This window comes from Neodiprion fabricii, chromosome 5, assembly GCF_021155785.1.
Source record: "Neodiprion fabricii isolate iyNeoFabr1 chromosome 5, iyNeoFabr1.1, whole genome shotgun sequence".
NCBI lineage: Eukaryota > Metazoa > Arthropoda > Insecta > Hymenoptera > Diprionidae > Neodiprion > Neodiprion fabricii.
This window is the reverse complement of record NC_060243.1, coordinates 31,359,142-31,379,414: the sequence shown is the minus strand read 5'-3', so window position 1 is coordinate 31,379,414 and position 20,273 is coordinate 31,359,142. Positions and strand designations below refer to the sequence as shown.

Below are 20,273 nucleotides of genomic sequence, written 5' to 3'. Positions count from 1 at the left end.
GGCCATAATGCGGCGCAGAGTGAGAAAGAATGTGGCATTGAAATAAGGAAAAGAATAAATCTGTAATCTATTACAAATTTATTGAAATTTCATAACGAAACTGCATGGTTAATACGATTTATCTATAGTATCGAACTGAATTGATTGAAAAAATCTTATTCAAAAATATAATAATATTTAGAAAATTAATGATAGCGATATTAATGGTAATAATTAACTGTTGTTCAGTCGCCAACCCAAAAGTGCCGTACAAACCGCGGTTATTGGAAGAGCTGGATAAAAAGACAAACATATCTGTACGCATAGGCATACCTACATGCATATGTAATAACTACTTCTAGCTTTACGTATGCGAATTATGATGAAGAAAGTCGAGAGCCTCGGTTGCAGTTAGGATAATATAGATAATGTACAAATTTTTAACTACAAACTCTTCTTTACCTTAGTACAATTACGTGTAACATTGTTGTATAAATAAGATAAATTTACATTCTCTGATTATATACTCACTATCGCTTCGATCGTATTGAGTAATTTTTTTTTCGTATGAACGTAAAGGAGCCTGCTCAAATACTTCTTTACGTTTTACATGGATTATACGGAATCGCATATTACAGGCTAAAATATACAGCTGCGTTATAGAATCGTCGATCTAGAAATCTTTCTTCTTACGGATAATGTCACCAGGTTTTAACGTCTATTACAGCTAAGAGAATGAAGGACTAATGTTCATGCTCGTCAACGCTCTTCGCTCAAGTACATTAAGATGCTGATAAAAGACCGGAAAACAGTGATGCGTCGAAAAATTCAACAGGAAATCGCGCAGGTACTGGCTCAAGTTAAGATGGTAAACCGGGTCGTTCTTCAATTCCAGATCCTCGTCTTCGTCGTCGTCATCATCAGGATCGAGTTCTACGGTAAGCATTTCAATGTGGCAAGTTGCAGATTAGAAAACAAGCTTTGGTTGTTGTGAATTAAGTAACTTACGTATCAAATTCACTTCATTTCCGGGATCCAGCAGCTCTTCCTGATCATCTTCATCCTCATCCTCCTCGGATTTCTGAGAGAAAAAGGAGATACTGATTACCAGTAGACCCGTTTTATTTGAACAAATATGCAGACTATTAAAGGTATCAGTTTCTACTAACATCTATGCCTTGGGTAGCGCAGACAGCCTCTATGTCATTGGATAATTCGTTGATGATGACTTTAAAAATTTTTACCAGAAGTGGTATCGTCGTCCATTGATAGGGTTGGGATTGCGCTTTGCTCCTTGTTCTAACTCCAGCCTCCGTCCCTGTACATGAAAATCTCCATTGTTACCAAATTTCTGTTTACAAAGTATTTTTTAACCTGCTTTGTCTCAATTTTACCTGCGAATATTTGGTCGCCTTTTACGGTGATTTCGTTGAGTCGTGTGTCGTCGTGGGTGACGCCATGTTCGAGAATTTTGCACAGTGCCAAGGTCGCAGTTTTGCGATCGTAGTTGCCAAAGAACAAATGCTGTCTGCATACCCATTCAGACATAACAAATGCCAGAGCGCTCTGTCCCGTTGGCCCTGGCACAGTGGACAAAAAGTTGAGAACCGCATCGAACTCGGTGTTGATAAGATGTGCGTAGACCATCAACAAGCTCTGTACAACCGTCAAGGTCTCAGCACGCTGCATTTTGCTCAACACTGCCTTGAGAAGAAGGTCTATATTCTCGCCCAAAGTATTTCCAGCTTTTCTTATCAATGTTGTAACCAACTTGCCGACAAACGTTGCCGTGAATTCGCTGGACTAAATCAATACGAAATAGATATTCACATAATTATAACATGTTTTGCAAAGGAAAACAAGTTCAACTCTCTAGGTTTACACACCTGAGGATTTAGCAGCTGTGCCACTATTTGCAAAATGTAATGCAGCCCAGTCTGTCCGTCGCTGTCCCTGTGGCTGATGACTTGTTGCGCAGCAACCGATAGATATGTTCTGATGACTTCGCCGCCGCTCTGCAGAGTCGCGTTATCGTCGGAACTAAGAACACAGTGACATGAGGCAGGAAACGCGCTCTCTATTAAAGCGCTGCTGAGCGGCTGAGGCGAGTGCTGAACGAGGACCTGAAGAACGTCAAGGGCGACGCTTCGAATTCCCTCTAAACAAAGTGTGTGATCAATTAGATTTCAGATTCGATTTTCGATCGGTAAGGGGTTCAAGGACACCGATTGATTACCATCTTTAGATTTATCAATCTGACTGACACTCATCATACTGACGAGGGTCGGTACGAGCCGCGTTTGTAGCGGTCCGATACATTCGGGATTCAACGTCAATTCTCTGAATATTTCCTGGCAGACTCCAAGTACAACACGGTCGCTGTGAAATTTGAGAAAAGCCGCTATAGTTAGCGGACATATTTTGTTCTCCACTGAGGCAGTGAAGGCTTGGTCAAGCTGTGAACAAGTGAAAGGAGGTAACACGAAACTGAAATTGAATGTTTCTCGTTTTTCTATGTTTAAAAAATTGCGCTCAAGTCGACTACTGACCGAAACCAAAATGGCAAAGCTCTCCAAAACGATGGTGAGGACCTCTGCAGACATCTGGCTTGCCAGATTGAACAAGCCTTGAAAAAGAGCCGGCAAGTGGGATCGAAGGATGTTCTGGTTGCCGTTGTTGCCCTTGATGAAAGCGTCGCAAAACCAATAGGCGGCCTTTACGGCACTGATTCTGATACAGGCCGGCTGATTTTCTTGCAATCCATTCACGGTGGCTTCTAAAAAACGTGACGTCATTTCCGGTGGCATTTGTTGAGCGTATCGTCCGCCGAGGCATAAACATCGACCCAGTAACAGCGGATGGGAAGCTGTGAAAGGATTTTAGTGAATACCGTTACGCTCTCGAAGATCGTTACGCCAAAAGTACTAATATAATTACCGGAATTATTTAAATCGGCTAGTACGACGTTCTCAAGAAATGCGACAATGTCAAATCGCAGGGTTCCCGCCTGTTGCTGTTCGACAATAGTGTCTTTTGTGAGAAAAAACGCTAGGATCGAAGCTTCGTGCAGTTTCCACCAGTTCTGGGACACCCTTTCGTTTCCGCTTATTCGCATTGCATTTCCTGCCTCTATTTGCTTCGTTATCACGTCGCATAATGCGTTTGCGGCCACTTCTTCCGAGTGATTGACAATGACCTGTAATTACAGCTGAGAAGATTAGGAATGAATGTTTTGTTGGGCTGAACGTTCGTTCGCAAAACTCTTTTTTAATAACAGTATGCAAGAAAATGTTAATATACTCACAAGGAGCAGATCCTGTGCCGATATACGAACGCTGTAGGCAAAAGCGTACTGTTCCTCCTCTTCCACAAACTGGCTGGGATTATTGGTCCAAAGTTCAATTTGTTCGTCAGTTATTTCCATGAAAATGATTAAATAGTAGAGTAGTTGGGGTAGTAGATTGTCGACAAGACTTGAGAACCTATGGTAGTCGACCAGAGTGTGAATAAAATCGAATATAGCGATAACTAGATTATTAAAATTAATTATCTCCCCTGGAAGAAGACAAAACAATTGTTAAAAAACAATTCCCTCTACGAGAAATTTAAAATTGCACGAAAGATTGGAAGTAAAAACTTATTCTTACCATCGGAGTCGACATCCTGACTTTCGATATCGCCACCACCATTAACGGTTTCTTCCTGATAAACTTTAGCACTGTCCAACAAAGTTTCCCAAATCGGTGGCAGCATTTGTGGCAAAAAGTTTGAAACGTATTTGGGCATTCTTGTTACTAGCATGTAAATAGCCTTCACAATGTCAGTCTTCAAGCCGTTATCGCTCGTCAAACCATTTTGGACCCTTAAGCTCTGTATAAATTTTTCACAGAACATCGGAATCACTGGCTGAAGATACTGCTGAGTGAATCCTTTTTGGTAAACATCTGTCGCTGCAATCAGTGTACCGATCGTTGTGAATATTTCAACAGCTCGGCCACGAATCCTCACAGAGTATTGCTGAAATAAGTGTTGTGATATTGTATGTAAAAATAAATTAATTGGATGAAATATGTATGTACAATTACTGCTGACATTACATTTTCACCCTGGAATATTCTGTACATCTCCTGTAGGATGACGGGACCGACATTTGGCAACTGAGTGTCTGTGAGATCACGAGTAAACTCTGTTAAAACCCGCATCGCTCCATGAACTGCGAACTCGCTGTCTCCACTAAGGCAGTTCACTAGTATATCAAAAAGACCAGGCCAGTTTTCTGGCCAATCCCAGTGCGCAATGGCAGATATTGCATAGGCAACAGCTGTCCTCACCTGAAGATGAAAAACAAGAATGGCAAAATAACTCACACGTTTTTTTCAACAACTTGGAAACGATAAAATTTAACAATCAAAATCGCAACAAACCTTGCTGATAGACTCTCTCAGTCCAAGGGGCAAGAGCTCTTTGATTTTTTCCTTAGTCTGTGACTTGATTTCCGGTGGCCTGAACTTCTCTGCCAGAGAACACCAGTGCGTTTCGACATACTGTTTCAAGATCACAGAAGCCAATTGCCGTATGGCTAACTCGCCATTTGGTTCTACGACAAACTCTGTCAAATGTATACCAAACTCTTCTGTAACTTCCAGCGCCTGAATTCGTTGCTCGGCTGCCTGTCTAGTCTCCCTGTGAGGCGATAGTATCCCGTTCAACGTTTCGTACAACGCCTCTCGCAGGGAGCCCTGAACGTTACCGATACCGATGCTCATGGTCAATTCCAGGTTGCCTTTTTGCTATATGTTGAGAAGATAAAGACAAAAATCCTGAACTAAAGTACGTATTAGTTAAATATAAATAAAGTGATTTAATGGGTGGAACAGGTGTTTGAATGGTTTCGATGCTAGAACTAACGCAGAACAAGGCAGTTGCTCTTTAAATAAATTAGCAAGTTTGGAAACTCAAGGGATTGTTCAACGGCAGAAACGGTATTTCGTTAAGTTTGTGGATAATTTTCGAAGTAAAAATTGGAAATCAGGTTCTCGTCGAAGGGTTTGTAGATATATACCAATAAACGCATGCAATAGAGAGCAGTTCAGACTTGCAAGTTGTAGGTTATAATTCTTTATCGGCATTCAGAAGTACCGGCATATTTCAACAGAAAAATATACAGTCAGATATAAAATTTGTCGTATGACGAGTCAATTCAAAGTCATAAGTACCACGTTCTTTGTGTACTAAAATAAAAATCGAAGTTTCGCTACTGAGGAGCGGTGATTGCCGAGCATGTGGAAAAAAGCGTGTGCTCACCCAGCCGCTTTCAGTGTTCAACTGTATAGTATGCTATATTTATGATATTATGAACATTGAGAAAACGAGCATTGTTTCAACGACACTGCGTTCTGTTATGAACGATTATCTCATACTTTATAGTCATTTATTGGAAGAAAACTGAGCGGACATGAACATCACAGGAAACAAAATTTTAATACAGTTTACGAAAAACTACATATTATCAGCGTTGACTGAGGATATAGAAACATCACGATATCGTACACCTGGTGATGTTCATGATGTAGTCCACGAGGTCATTTCAAGTAGGGGTTAGCGAAATTTTCTGATCAATCGAAAATACTGATGATTTCTTCTAATTAATCCATTATTTTGAGTCCACGTTTTTACTATTTGATTAATCGATGTTCGATTCTTTTTTCTCAACATCGGATATTTTGATTTTTTTTTCGATGATCTTCTGATGCGAACGTAGACTATGTAGACCAACTGCGACGATTGAACAGAAAAGCGAACAAAAAAAAAAAAAAATGAGAATTGTTGATATTGTGTATATTTGTAAAAAAATTAGGGTATAGAATAAAGAGAAACTTTTTCTTGCAATTACATATGTAAAATTTGTGTTTTCGCGCCGATTTATAGATTCATCAAGGTTCTTATAATCGATATCGTTTTTCAAATATCAATTATTTTCTGAACATTGCCCATCCATAATTACGGCCACTGATCTGTATACTATCTGCATAGAAGATCCTCTTGTATCTGTATCATGTAAGAGGATCCCTAAGGGCCTGAGCCTGAAATAAAGGTCCTATTTGCCAAGTTAGTCATCGCTATCTAGAAAGTTGTGAAGATACTAAAACTTCACCTAAATGCGCTTGCGCTTTCAAAATCTTTGAGTTGGGTAACGTACGGTACATTTCTTACGTCCGTGCCTTACATACAACTCTACCCGTTGCGCAAGCGCACTAATGCGGATATTACACAGCAACGATTACAAGCACTCCATGCGAGGTCTTTCTGCCATGCGCAAGCCCTGTCACGTTGTCCGTAAAGAGTTGATTGATTTGAAAATTGGAAATTCGAACGTGGTGTCACGTGACCGATTTAAAAGATTTGACGAAAATCCATCTAATTCCTTCGTAAAACATCGATTCGATTTGAAATTTTTTTTGATGTTAAGAAGTGTGCTCTGGTCAGCTAGGAACGATAAATCATCATATAAATTAATAATTGAATAATATATCAAATATAACCTGCAAGTCTGTCTCGCGGCAAAATGAATGGATGAGAAATCTCATGAAATTTTTTCATTCCTAACCAATCAGAGCGTACTTCTCGACAGTAGCAGGATCAGTTTATGAAAAATTGCAATTCAATTCAAAGATTTACGAAAGAATGAGATGATTTTTTGTAAAGACTCTTTAGAACGGTGACCGCCATGATCAAACACCTTGAAACAAGAGCAATTTAATTTCTGCAACAGCAAACATCAGTCGGACACTTTTCAATACTTTTAACTCCTGCCGCAAGATGGTGTATCTTCACGTAAACATTATAAAATAAAGAATACCGGCTAAACTTTGGTGGACTTTGGGAATTAAATTTGGCCAATTGGATCGTAATGTGCAGCAGATTATTCCTTAGGCTCGTGTTAAGGGGACGTTGAGGGTCTTAAGGTTAAACAATTAGTGAGGTGTATAAAAGTGCACATATATTGAAAGTTATAAAATTGAATCGTAATTGTCGCGTGCGAATTTTCGTTAGATTCGACTGAGAGTTCATATCTCTTTCGTTGATTGAAAGTTCAGCGTCAGCGATATTACTTCTTGTCTTGATAGTAAATTTACTTCGTTTTTCCGTTATCTGAGAAATGACAGAACATGGATTGGACATTGGAGAGGGTTAATGATCCGAGGAATTTCGTAATTCTCGAAAAAAATAAACAATCGGTAAGCCCGGTATAATTTTCATTATTAAACAAATGCAATAGTGTAACTTAGAACGTTATCAATGTATGTTAACCTAACTTTGTCACTGCATTTTTCACTTCATTCCCTTGATGGAATGGATGATTTTTTTTGTGGACTGCCTCAATGCTCTGATCTTCAATTGGCTTTCGTTTCTTTCAACTTTTTCTTTACCGTAATAAATTCTATCTCTATCATGTTTGTTGAATGTAACAGGAGCTTCTCATGTATCACGTATCATTTCTATTGTACAGCAAGCTTTTATTCTCGTTACCTTTACATAACGCTTCCCTGAAATAGTCTGCATTCTCAATTGATGTCTCTATGATAAATGATGGAATTTTGCTTATTCAGTCCACTACAATTTGTTGAGTAACTTTTCTCATTCCCATTTGCAGTATTCGTGTGGTCGAAAACCAGACAACGACATCATATGTCCTAGCATCGTAGTCTCCAGGCAACACTGCCTCTTTCTCAGGACTGACAACGGCTTGGCAGTTATTGATTTAGGGGTGAATGCTGCAATTTAGCATCAGTCTTTTATTCAGATTTTCAACCTCACAACATCTGCCTTTTCGTTACCCTTTCAGAGCTCTAATGGGATTTATGTCAACGGACGTCTTCAGGACCCAAAGGTCGTAATCGAGCTTCACGATAAAGATGAAATTGGCATAGGTTGTTTGGAAACGTACAGGGAGAATGAGCCAATGTACGTGTACAAACTTTGCAAGGGTAATGTAAGTACCGATAAAATACTGGTGACTGATGACCAAGTGATGTTTTTTAATACAAGCCTGAAGTTTGTAATGTTAATGTGACGATGCACTTTAACGAAAAATTGTTATTTTATAACTGCAGGATAAACTGAAATGTAGCAAAACTTAATAACTGAAAGCCTATGTAACATTTTTCAAACTCGCCTGCCCTTCCAAGCTATTCTAAAATTGCCAAAAACTGATTCTTCTATTCAACATCTCATCACATTGCCATTACTAGCTTGAATAGAGTTTTTAAATTAATTTGCTTTGTATTGCAGACGAGTTTAAGGAACCTTGAACAATTTGATGATGTATTGACTCAAAGACCTTTGGAACCTGAGATTCAATTTGTTCCTCAATCCGAACCAACGAGCGTGGTATCATCTGTAGAAAAAAATGCTAGATGCGCACGGAAACGAAATTTGTCGATTGTAAATACTGTTGAGTTGGATTCTGGATTCGCAGCTCCAAAAATCCCTAAGATTAATGAAGACCATCAGATAATACAAGGTGACCAGCCTAAGCGAAATAGGAATTATGGGCGATCTGAGACTCAAGCGAAACTTTATTTTCGATTATTTATTACGTCTTGAATATTAGCAACAATATTTACCAACTAATTTATTTCAGACGATAATGCCGGTGTTTCCCAAGTCAAGGCAAGCATTGTTCTTGCTGACATATCAGCAAAACAAGAAGATGAATCACCGGAAGTGGAAGAAATTCAAGAAATTTGGTCGACGATTAAAAAAGTCAACCCGCCAAAGCCAAAAACTGACCCACCGAATCTAAAATTGTCTGACCCTCCAAACCCAAAAACTGACAAACGAAAACTGAGAATCAACCTTCCAAAGCCAAAATCCAATAATCCCGTTAGGCCAGTTATTCCAGTGATTGAAACTAATGTCGGTATTATAGACAAGTCAAACCGTATGACCCTAAATCTCAAAAGTAATGACGATCAAATGTCTTCGAAAGCAGTTGAAATAAGCATTGATTGCAAGGAGGAGCTAATAATTGAGGAAGAGACACCAGAAACGAAAGAAAAATCTGTCCTATCTGAGCAGAGTGAAGTAAACGACTGCTATGCCTTTGTGCCAAAACACTGCAACGAAACTATAGATAATGTGTCTAAACCAAAGAGTACCAAACTAGATTCGCAGCCTTCCTGTTCTGCCTGGTTCAAAGGCGATGTTCAAGAGCTTGATAAACACCAAGTGGTACACAGTAAAACCGGTCGAAAAAGTCGATCGAGAAACAAGAACGAAGATAGCTCAAAGCACAAAAAATCCACGGAGAAATCAGCGCCAGACGATACTATGGATCTCTCTAACGCGATAAAAATAAGATCCTCAAAGTCACCTCCAAAATCGAAGGAAACAGCAGAGAAGGAGTTCAACCGGGAGCAACAATCGTTCTATGATCAGACTCCATGTGCCACTTCTTCCCCGTTCAAATTAAGGTCTGTTAAGGAAGAGCCGAGGACCAGTTTCTCGATTATTGACACTGTGGAGTTGAGCGATGACGAATACGACGTTTTCCCAAGCTCTCAGTTGTTCGATGGGACTGGAAGCGACGATGCAATAGACATTGAAGATGGTCCTCCAGAGATAAAGTCGGAGTATATTCCAGATGCGTATGACATCAAAGAGGAAATCATTGAGCCTGACTATGATGAAATAATAGTGCCGTCAGATAGCGACGACGAGGACAACCCCTGGCTTCAAAGGCTGTCGGAGAGCCAGAGGATAAAAGAAGAGCCAGATAGTCCGCCAATGGATTTTTTTGACGAAATGAAAAATCTAAATCTGGATTTATTAAATGCAGCAATATTAGCCGATACTAAGGTTCCCGAAAGCAAAGAACCAGAATCAAAGAAACAGAGCAGCCACTCTGAGGGATCAATTAAAACATTGCAGCCAATAAGTTTCCATGATATCGAGAGAGAAATTAATCAAGAGAACAAAGTTGATTCGGACAGCGGCATCTTTCACGTTTCTGACCCGTTGCCCACTTCGACCAAAGAAAAACCGAGCCCTGAGAATGAGCTTGATAAATCTCTGCGGATAAAACAGACCACTCCAAAACGTCCCGAAATTATCGAGCCATTGCATTTACCACAGCGAAGACGCTCCAGTGTCAAAGACTCTTTTACAGCATCCAGCAAACACGACGACATTTCACCTTCGGCCTCAAGTAGCACAGAAGGTACCAAACTGACTAATTGCACTAGCAGGGGATCCAAGCAGCCCCCACATTTGACATTTAAACAGAAACGTCAACTAGAAATAGACGACAAGATAAAACAGAAGCAATACGAGGAGGAGCAAAGGCGGAGAAGGGTCAAGAATAAATGGGCGAAAAATGTTCCACTGCCTCTAGGAAAAAGGAAGAGTTTACCAATATCTAAGAATGAGAAGTTAGAGATTGTCAATCAACGAAAGGAGAAGCTAAAGGCGTTGGCTAATAAGGAAAAATTGAATTCGGTAAAACCTTCGGTTGAGCGAGTTGCTCCTCAAGGCAAAGCTAAAATCAGTGCTAAGAACAGAGGTGAATTCTTGATCAGTGAACAACAGCAACAAACCGCCTCAACTTCGAAAGCCTCTTCGCGACCAAGTAAGACTTTGAAGACCAAGAAGGAATCGAAGAACAGTACAAAGGTTGCGGAGACTCCGTCAACTTCAATAACTGCGCAATCTCAGTCCAGCAAATTGGCGAGTCCTAAAAAAATTTCCAGCCAAACCGTGCCACTGGAGTCGAGTAAGGATAAGAAGGCGTCTGTGAATAAGGTTTTAGCACAGACACATGAAGAACGAATGGAAGATAAGAGGAAAGGTGTTGATGAAGTCACCAGTTCAATGGCCACGGTTATGATTGACGAAATGATTGGATCAGACAAGGAAGTATTACTAAATCAGAAGGAGAACTGGGTCCCAAATTTGTTGGATAAAAAACGGCAGAAAAAGATTAGGAAGAAAGTTAGATTCAACATGGAAGCTACGACAATTAAGGAATATCCGATCGACTCTAATAATACTATGAAGAAATGTCCTGGAAAAGACGCACTTATACCCAAAGATAAATTGTTGGTTCCACCTCAACAAGTCGTCAATAAGGGACAATATCCTACGTTGAAGGAATTTTTATTCCACATATTAGCATGGAATCCTTCGTGGCTGGAGGTAAGTTGAAAACAGTTATTTCATATAATGTTTTAAGCCAAACTCAACACTGTTTCATCACATTTTGTTATTGCTTGACTACTATTGTTGTACGGTTGTTATTTCATTTCATTCTTTAACACAAAAACGAGAATTTTTTTATGATTGTCGATATGGAATTGAAAATTTTTAGCACAATTCATCCAGTTTTTTTTTTTTTTTTATTCATTGCTTTGTTTCGTTAGGAACAAAAACAACTGAATTCTGAGCCGCCGGTTGTTGTCGTGACTTCATGGCTTAAAGTATGTTGAAAACCATTACTTCATTAAATGTTGTGCCGTCCAAGATTATCATAATTCGACTACAAACCGGACTCTGCTATGCTTTTAATTTTGCTTTTGCTCAGTGCTTTTGCTACCATCATCATTAATCGCTTTTAATCGTGGATAGCTAAGCCGAATTTTCTTTACACCATTTTTCTTTGCATTTACCATACTTTACCTCTTATATTTTCTTTTGCATTTCTTATTTTATTCCATTAGGAACAGAAAAATTTAAAATCTGAACCACCGATCGTTGACGACAATGGGTTGATACCGTTGCTGACAAATTATAACAATTACAATGAATACTATCACATTATGGTGCCGCTTCTACTCCTCGAACTGTGGCACGGAATCACTAAGGAATTCGAAAGTATCGACCAAAAGAAGAGGTATGTGTTTGAGAGCAAAAATAAATGTACCTATAATACCCTTTCTTTGTATCCCTGCATTGTTGCTCCGACCCGACAATTTATATAACGACATTGCTTCAGACGTCAAACACTGTTTTGTTCAATCGTCGACAATTCGATAACATGGGAAAAAATTCCATCAGTTAATGTGACATTAACCACAATGATGCTAGAGATGTTGGCTAACGAAAATGAAATAAAAAACCAAATACATCCTGTTTACGGCGATCTTGTGTTTTTGGAATTATGCTATCGTGATGACGATGGTAAACTTCATTTCTCAAAGGTTTTCGCCTACATAACGCACATGCACAAATCCTTAATTACGCCACATACGTTTTTTAATCGTGAGCTCGGTAAGTTCTCTAAATTGGTTTTTTTTGATTCATTACCTTTATAAAGACAGCAAAAAAATACGACACCTGACGTATAATTTGCGAAAATTTGAGCACACACGTTTATTTCATGTTTACAGGCAATTATGTGAAACAATCAACACACGTTCTTACTTACACGGTACTCACTAGACCGTTAAAAATGAACCTCTGTAAAAGACCGTTACGATTAAGGTGCGTAACTTATCTGCGATCTAGAATGAGAATGGTTCAAGCTCTGCAGTCATTACCCAGTTCGCCTCTTCTTTCCTCAATACTCAATCCAAAGACTGAATCCCGAACGAATTTGGCTCAGCCCCAAAAACCACTCCAAAACTCTCTGATCACCAAGGTGAGTGTGAGCGCATTGAATGAGACAGGTGTAAATGAAGTGTTTGAAATTTTAAATAATTTCATTTTGTATTGTTAAGGACAAGCTGAATTCCAAGCAGGCAGAAGCAGTGTTCAAAACGACAGAATCAATCGCTCGTAAAGAGCCCAAAATCTGTTTGATTCAAGGACCTCCAGGTGCTAATTTGCTGTTGTTATTTTTCTGAAAAGAGATCCAAGAATATAGTACTTTTAATGTAAAGAAACTTCACGCCAAATTTCGGTGTTTCAGGAACGGGCAAATCGCATGTTATCGTTAACATGGTGATGCAGGTGCTGTACGGTGATAATAGGTTCAGAAGAAAAGATGCAAGCTTGAGAATTCTGCTCTGCGCTCCGTCAAATGCTGCCATCGATGAAATAGTACTTCGCCTTTTAAAACGCCGGGCACAGCTACCTAGTGAGTTGTAATTCATTTACAACTCGCACCGTAATATAATTGATGCCATTAAAACGCCTCTTTTGCAATGTGTTCCTAGAAGATGAACGATTCAAGATGGTTCGCGTCGGAATGACCAACGCCATGCATCCAAGAGTCAAAGAAATATCTGTTGAAGAGTTGGCCAAACGAGATGTGAAGAGGACAAACGACAGTTATAAATTTTGGGGTCAGTCAATGGATAGCCTTGAAGAAGAGGTGCGAGTAATGGCCTGGAAGAAAATGAAACAAGAATATATTAGTAAAAATTATTCTACCCATTTCTTAGACATTCACCGGTTAACCAATGATCGTATTTACAGGAAAGGTTTATAGAGGCTAAAATCAACGCCTTACAGTCAGAGTTGTCCAGTATGCAAAAGGTCAATGAAAGTCAAGCCCACTACAACAAGTTAAAACTTGCAAATTTGAAAGCAAGATATGATGTTATAAAGAATTGTGGTCAAGTGAGTGAAATGAATCCCAGAGTAATTTTTGGGGAGCAAAATCTGTTTTGTATTAATTTTTTTTTCTATCATATTTTCAGAACGAAGGTAATACGGACCCTCAATATGTATTGAAACAAGAACGAGAAGCTCAAAACAACATTTTAGTTCGTGCAAACATAATTGCCTGTACGTTGTCATCCTGTTACACTAACATAATGGAATCTGCATTTGGGTAAGAGAACATACTATGACGTAAAAAAGAAATTTGGAAAAAAATTATATCATTATATTAATTTGTCTAATCACGTCCGTGAAACTCAGATCATGGTGTAATACATTTTTGATTTTCAGTGACAAACAATTGAATACATGCAAAATTGCTGCTGGTGGTAAAAAAAACAATATATCAGTATGTATCGTGGACGAAGCAACGCAGAGCTGTGAAGCAGAAACGTTGATTCCGCTAATGCTAGGAGTGAATACTTTAGTCTTGGTTGGAGACCCGGCTCAACTTCCTGCAACGATAATTTCTCAGGTATACTAACGAGCGATCATCAATCGCTGGTACCAAATGTTTCTCCACTAATAAAAAGCCGTTTCTAACTTTAGTCTGTTAATATCGTCAACAGAGAGCGAAAAGGCTTGGCCTCGATCAGTCTTTATTTTCGCGAATTCAAAGAGCTCAAGAGAATCTGCAAAACAACTCGGTTATCATGCTAGATACCCAGTACAGAATGGTTAGCCAGATATCGCATTGGCCCAATCAGTTTTTCTACGGTGGAATGCTGAAGAATGCTGAGGTGAACGATACCCGAGCCGTACTTCCATTTCATCCATATAGAGTACTAAACATGGACACTACGCAAAGTCACGATAGGTTTTCGAACACCGATGAGGCGGAATTTGTCGCCAATCTCATACACGGTATGATCAACCACATCGATCAGAGAAAAGTACCGAAACATGTATCCATAGGTGTAATAACCCCCTACAAAAACCAGCAAAATTTAGTGGAAGCTAAGATAAACGAGAGGTAAATGAACGAATTTACTGTCCGTTATGTTACTTCGGTATTCTCCATACTGCGCGCACGAAAATATACTTGATCGTTTTTCAACAGGATCACAAACACCATGGGGAACCTTAGGGGTAAAATAAGCATCGAGATAAATACGGTTGATAGTTTCCAAGGACACGAACGCGACATTATCGTGATGTCCTGCGTTAGGACAAACGGAATCGGATTTCTGTCGGATCCTCAGCGACTCTGCGTCGCTTTGACAAGAGCAAAACACTGTCTCATATTATGCGGAAATTTCGCAACATTCAGGGTATGATAAACTAGACTTTGGAGACGTTGCGAGAATTCCAGCGTTTCTAATATTTCATCACGTAAAAAAAAGTACATGTATATATTTATATACCTACGACATTGTATTTGACAAATATTTAATTTTCAGAGAGACAGAATGTGGAATGCTTTGTTGGAAGATGCTCAGTCCCGAAGAAATTACATAAGACTCGAAGCTACCGCGCGTCCAAACGAAATAGTAGCGTATCTAGTCAGATGACGTAAAAAATTGCGCCATGTCAAAAAACGTTAAATTTAGTAATAATTCATAATTATAAGTCGAGTAATGAAATGTTTGAAATAACAACGGACTGCAGTGACCCTGTAGACAAAAAAAAAAAAAGTTGACAAGTTACGTCTATCTATGTTAAAGTTCCACAAAACGATACATAACAAGTAATAAACGAGTTTATAGAAATATATTTGATTGAATAGTCACCTGAAATTTTCAAATTTTCAGTTACAAGCCAAGTTGGGAAAGAGTATTCGTCGCAAATGAATTTTTTATTTTTTTTTCATTTCTAAGTAGGAATTTCAGGCTATAAGTTTGCAACGAAATCAGATTTTCCAAGTATTTTTGTACTCAGAGCGTCGTTACCGGTACAAGTTAATAATAAACATAGCAACAACAAGTATTTTTTATTATGTTTTATACGCGTAGTTGGATATATATATATGTACAATATAATTTTATACACGAGTACCCATTCTTTTAATTTCATTCAGGTGATTCGTATAACCGCAGATCGAATGAAATTAAAAGAATCACGCGTAGCAACAAAGTCATATTTGAACGCAGGTGGTAAATATATTGACACGTGATGTAGCAATAATTATACGTAGAAAATTGACGTAATTCCAATTCCTCCGAAAAATTGTTTTAACCGCGAATCGCCAGATCGGTACAAATCACGTTATTATGACAGCTGTAGTTATTATGACTATTATTATTATTTTTATTACAATTGTAATTATCATCATTAATAAAGTCAACATCAATGATCTCTCTACCAATATAAGCCCACATCATTACCTTGTTTATCTAGTTAATTTTTTTTAAGTATTTGCCAACGTAGAAATAATGGAAAAACGGAAGCTGATGTACGTTCCAAATTGTAGAATTCCGTTTTTAGGAGCATGAGAATTACTACTTGGCGTTAAAGTCTTTGTATTTTTCGAAAAACGCGGTTCACTTTCTCACGCACATCGCGCAGACGCCCGAGTGACCAGTGTCCAGCTCTCGGACGGAAACTACCCTCTGCGACCCCTGAGATGTAGGTATAGTGTTCGTCAATCCACCTGAGCACACCTGAGTTGACCTGCCGGTCAGTATCAGTCAGGTGTACCCGTGGGTCGTAAAAGCGGTGCTGCAAGACCTGATTTAAAACACTATTCAAAGTTATCTGTTATTACCGTTGATACTGCCGAAAACTTGACAAATTTTCAAAATTGCCGCCAAAATCGAAGACACCTGGAGAAGTAAGTGCATCCTGGCATGCCTGCTTGAATTAACGCGTTATTGTACATTGTCGAATTCCATTTCAATCTCGGTTCAATATTCTGCACAAGAATTATATGTTCGGCGGTTTGTTAATTTAATAGTTTTGCCGTCAAGTTTTATATTATACATTTTTGTTGCTTTATAACGCGTGGTTCAATTGTTAAAAACGTTCGAAGCGAATTGAATAAAGGTTTTTTTTCGTGCTTGAAACGTTCGATGTAGATTACAAAAAAATAATCGACATACTACGTTTCTTGGGTTAATGAATTTCGATTCGAAACCAACCGAACTTCAACCGATGTTCGATTTTCCAATCGATAACAATTTCAAACTTGCACTTTTCACTTATTACCTGTCAAATGATACTGTGGATCGATTCATTCTCGAAGAAATTGCACAATGAGAAGCTCATTCGTTATTAATTGTTGAAATATTCGATTCCCGAGGCCAGACATGAAATGGTGTCTAATCAACCTATAGAACCTTGATATATTGTATAGAAAAATTTCGTGTCACGACGAATTTATGCTACTGAATAGGTATATATTACCGCGTGATAAAATCTACTAAAATCTTTTCCACGGTATGTACAATAAACATGTTTTTTTACGAAGCTCGCTCGACTCTATTTGGGGGTTGATGGCCATCCCTCACGACACACAACGCATTTATGTTCGCCTGGTTCACCCTGACCACGTTTGTATATAATATGCATACGTGCCGCGCTATGCAAATCGTGTTGAGCGTAAGAATTTGAATCAATATAAGTTGCGTGTACAGAATCTGCCCGAAAGCAATTACTTCTATTTCCTTTTCCCGGGATAAGAGGTTATATTCGCAAAGTATTCTCGTATGTCGGCGACGTAGTCTTACGATAAAAATGTTCGAAATTATCAGGTTATACTCTCCAAGTATTCGAAATTTTTCAAAAAAATTACCGTTACGCCAGCACATTCGGAATTCCAAATTCAAACTTTGAATATCGGAATGAAAAAATTCAGCCAAATACAAACGTCATTGATATCCTGTATTTGGAGCGAAGAGGAGCGCGATGTGGTAAATAAATAATTCACAGTCACACCTGTAATCGATTTACAGTAAACCAATGTTCCGTTTTTAACGACTAGCAGCGTGGGCTATAGTTTAATAATGACCCGTCGATTTTTATCGCATTTACGATAGCCTTGCGCCACTTACAGTAATTTATAAAATCGTACTTGACTTACATACAAGGTACTTTTCATTGAAATCGTCTACTGCAACAGAATAAAGAGCAGATTTGTTCTATAAGATTCCGCGAGTTACTAAGGGGACGAAATATTAGTCAAGAATGGCCTGAGCTTCTGATAATTTTGCAGAATAATGGTGCCTGCAACCCGTGGAACGCAGTCGATCGGGTCCTGGTTTCGTTCGTTCAAAAATCTGAAGTTACTTCCGTTAGTATCCGGATTTCACGTTGCAGGCATGGAGAAACCGGACTCTTCAATGGGCGGTGGAAGCGTCATCGAACTCGAAGATCGCGATCCAAATAATTTAAATCAACATCTTCAGGTAAATCGGAGAAAAAGAAAATTGTAGAAAATAAATTAGAACGCCCTTTGCGTATCCCCACAATTAACGGCTTAATCGCCCCAAGATTCAGAATTTTTCAAATCGGGTTAACGATGTGAACGGATTACGTTCATAATCAATAACCAACACGGCTAATCTTTGTTTTATACAAACATATCAAAGTTTATTGAAAAATTCTTGCGTCCTTCCTCTTTTTTTTTTCAACAGTTGCTGCACGCAGAGTAGATAACAATATTGCCCTAAAAGATAACAAAATTTTACCTACCCACCAAATATTTAACCGAGGATATACCTGGATCGTTAAATATTCAATGCAGTATAAAACAAGAGGTGGAAAAATTCTTACAACTGTATTCACCCTGCATATAAATCTGAAACATTCACCCAGATTTAAGTCGTTCAAACGAAAAAAAAAAGTTAATTAATTCTCAGCACAATTTTCTTTCTTGCAATCTGATAAATCTTGTTGATAATTGTAAATTCGTCTAGGTGATGTGGGACGATGTGATCGGGGAGCCAGATGGTATCAGGAGTCCAGAGTGCGCGTGGAGACTGAGTAGCCACTGCTTCCGGCTTTCGAGGGGTTGCTGTTACGTGTTCCTTTCGGTTCTCGTAGCGCCGCTGGCAGCCCTTTGCCTAGGCTTTACCTTCGCGTGTCTGGCCTTTGAGGTATGTAGGTATATAGGTAGAACCCATCCCACTACCTCGAGTACACAAATGTGTGCGTGTGTAATGTCAGTGACCTTTTCGGCATTGTCCGACACGCAAGTCCATATATCGTGCACGCACGTGACGCATATATCGCCAAACCATAAACACACAGCCGCAAAACCCCTTCGCGGTAAACCCGAAAGGTAAAAATGGTCGATAAACTTTAGCCCTGTATATTATTTTACATGTGTACAATAAAAACGAAGAGTCTATACAGAGTTCGTTTACTGCAAGCGCCAGAATATCTTTCGTACCAAGTTGTTCGATAAACTCTTATTGAATAATGTGTATTTTATATATAACATTGATAGACAGACTGATCAATATGGCCGCCGTTGACACGCTTGCGATTTGATTTTTGTCACACGATCATTTCGGGCGTTTAAAAGTCATCGAGCGTTGTTTCACGACAAGCGAAATGACGGCAAGAATAGCTTGGTTATCATTTTACCATTGGTTCTTGCTCAAGAAATGAGAATTTACGATTATTATGAAACGTAGGTTAAGTAGAATTGTCTAAGGCGATGTAATTCTCACTCAAACGGCGTGCTGGGACCGTAATTAAACCTTATTTGTCATATTTCAGCACATTTGGTGCATTGCCCCTTGCCTTCGAGTTTGGAAAATCTCCTGCGCAGCGACGAGGAACTTCTGCATGGCTTCTGTTCAAGCTGTTGTTCGTCCTTGCACAGAATCCGTCGGTTATCTATTTCACAACGTTCGAATTATGAATCAGAGGTTGCCGGACGGCCCGGATAGAAAGGACGATATACTTATTATCTAAGCCGAAACCGAAGGAGTAAGAAACAAATCTGAATAAAGCATATAAGATAAAAAAAAAATACGCTGGTGATCCAAAAATATTTAATTAATTATTATAATAAGATCGAAGAGAGAACTTTTATGAAACACGATGTACAAACGGTTACAGAGATGATAAGAAATTTATGAAAATTTATATAATACGTAATTTAGATATACGTATTTATAGGTACATAGTTCAATATATAATTGTATAAATCCAATTTCGTTGTTGTTTAGGCGAAAAAAAAAGGTATGGTGAAGTCTGTTTCTAAAGAATTATTGCTTTAACCTAGCAATTATTTTATTAGTTTTCGTGCGAATAATAATTAATTTGTCCTAACCGATAATGTAAGATTATGCGATGACGGTTGAAAAATCTATTGTCCAAAGGTGACAAAATATCCGTCCAATGCGCCCAAAAAGTAAGTGTTTCTAATAAATTGAAGACATTTAATATTGAATAGAAAATTTGCAATTTATTTATACGAAAACGATACAAGTGTTTGTTCCGATTTAAAAGCTATGAGTTTAAAAATCCCGCCACGAGACGTTGCGCTCAACAGGCCTTATCTAATGTTCATATTACGCAGTCGTGTGTAAACGATTGTGTAACGCAATCGTTACGTCACAGGTCTTGTGTTGCCCACAAAATAATAATATCATATGCAAAAATTTCGCAACAACACTTGTATCCTAAATTACACATTCCATATTTATGAAAACAAGTTGCCTAGGTCATCAGCGCCGTATCTCATGCAGCATATACAAGCTCGTCGCTCATTATCACTGATTGCTTAATTTTTGTCGTTTTTT

The 20,273-nt window shown here is 38.7% G+C and overlaps 3 protein-coding genes across 11 annotated transcripts; 2 read left to right on the top strand and 1 right to left on the bottom strand.

The window, feature by feature from the left end:
• Positions 1 to 59: 59 nt before the first annotated feature.
• On the bottom strand, positions 60 to 5,516 carry LOC124182094 (importin-9). Of its 4 annotated transcripts, none has more exons than XM_046568903.1 (13): positions 5,400 to 5,516; positions 4,404 to 4,769; positions 4,077 to 4,310; positions 3,627 to 3,996; positions 3,284 to 3,534; positions 2,917 to 3,175; positions 2,529 to 2,845; positions 2,216 to 2,435; positions 1,866 to 2,137; positions 1,374 to 1,782; positions 1,149 to 1,297; positions 988 to 1,060; positions 60 to 912 (listed from the first exon to the last, which is right to left on the bottom strand). In XM_046568903.1, the coding sequence occupies exons 2-13, from the start codon at positions 4,743 to 4,745 to the stop codon at positions 707 to 709; spliced, it is 3,102 nt and encodes a 1,033-aa protein (XP_046424859.1). In that variant the 5' UTR covers positions 4,746 to 4,769; positions 5,400 to 5,516; the 3' UTR covers positions 60 to 706. The 4 variants fall into 4 exon arrangements, with proteins under 4 accessions (XP_046424859.1, XP_046424858.1, XP_046424860.1 ...); XM_046568902.1 differs by having other exon boundaries at positions 5,284 to 5,494; XM_046568904.1 differs by lacking the exon at positions 5,400 to 5,516 and adding an exon at positions 5,196 to 5,298.
• Positions 5,517 to 6,584: 1,068 nt separating this feature from the next.
• LOC124182093 lies at positions 6,585 to 15,244 on the top strand. Its single transcript, XM_046568900.1, has 18 exons — positions 6,585 to 7,217; positions 7,634 to 7,747; positions 7,826 to 7,972; positions 8,272 to 8,503; positions 8,624 to 11,175; positions 11,400 to 11,456; positions 11,697 to 11,869; positions 11,972 to 12,246; positions 12,366 to 12,616; positions 12,696 to 12,792; positions 12,887 to 13,054; positions 13,134 to 13,291; positions 13,396 to 13,539; positions 13,620 to 13,753; positions 13,873 to 14,056; positions 14,151 to 14,554; positions 14,642 to 14,852; positions 14,982 to 15,244. Exons 1-18 carry the CDS (start codon positions 7,149 to 7,151, stop codon positions 15,090 to 15,092), a joined length of 5,481 nt encoding a protein of 1,826 aa, XP_046424856.1. The 5' UTR covers positions 6,585 to 7,148; the 3' UTR covers positions 15,093 to 15,244.
• Positions 15,245 to 16,137: 893 nt separating this feature from the next.
• On the top strand, positions 16,138 to 19,921 carry LOC124182097 (caveolin-3-like). Of its 6 annotated transcripts, none has more exons than XM_046568910.1 (4): positions 16,138 to 16,351; positions 17,703 to 17,924; positions 18,435 to 18,614; positions 19,243 to 19,921. In XM_046568910.1, the coding sequence occupies exons 2-4, from the start codon at positions 17,736 to 17,738 to the stop codon at positions 19,438 to 19,440; spliced, it is 567 nt and encodes a 188-aa protein (XP_046424866.1). In that variant the 5' UTR covers positions 16,138 to 16,351; positions 17,703 to 17,735; the 3' UTR covers positions 19,441 to 19,921. The 6 variants fall into 6 exon arrangements, with proteins under 6 accessions (XP_046424866.1, XP_046424864.1, XP_046424868.1 ...); XM_046568908.1 differs by having other exon boundaries at positions 16,143 to 16,351; positions 17,732 to 17,924; XM_046568912.1 differs by having other exon boundaries at positions 16,144 to 16,351; positions 17,836 to 17,924.
• Positions 19,922 to 20,273: the final 352 nt, after the last annotated feature.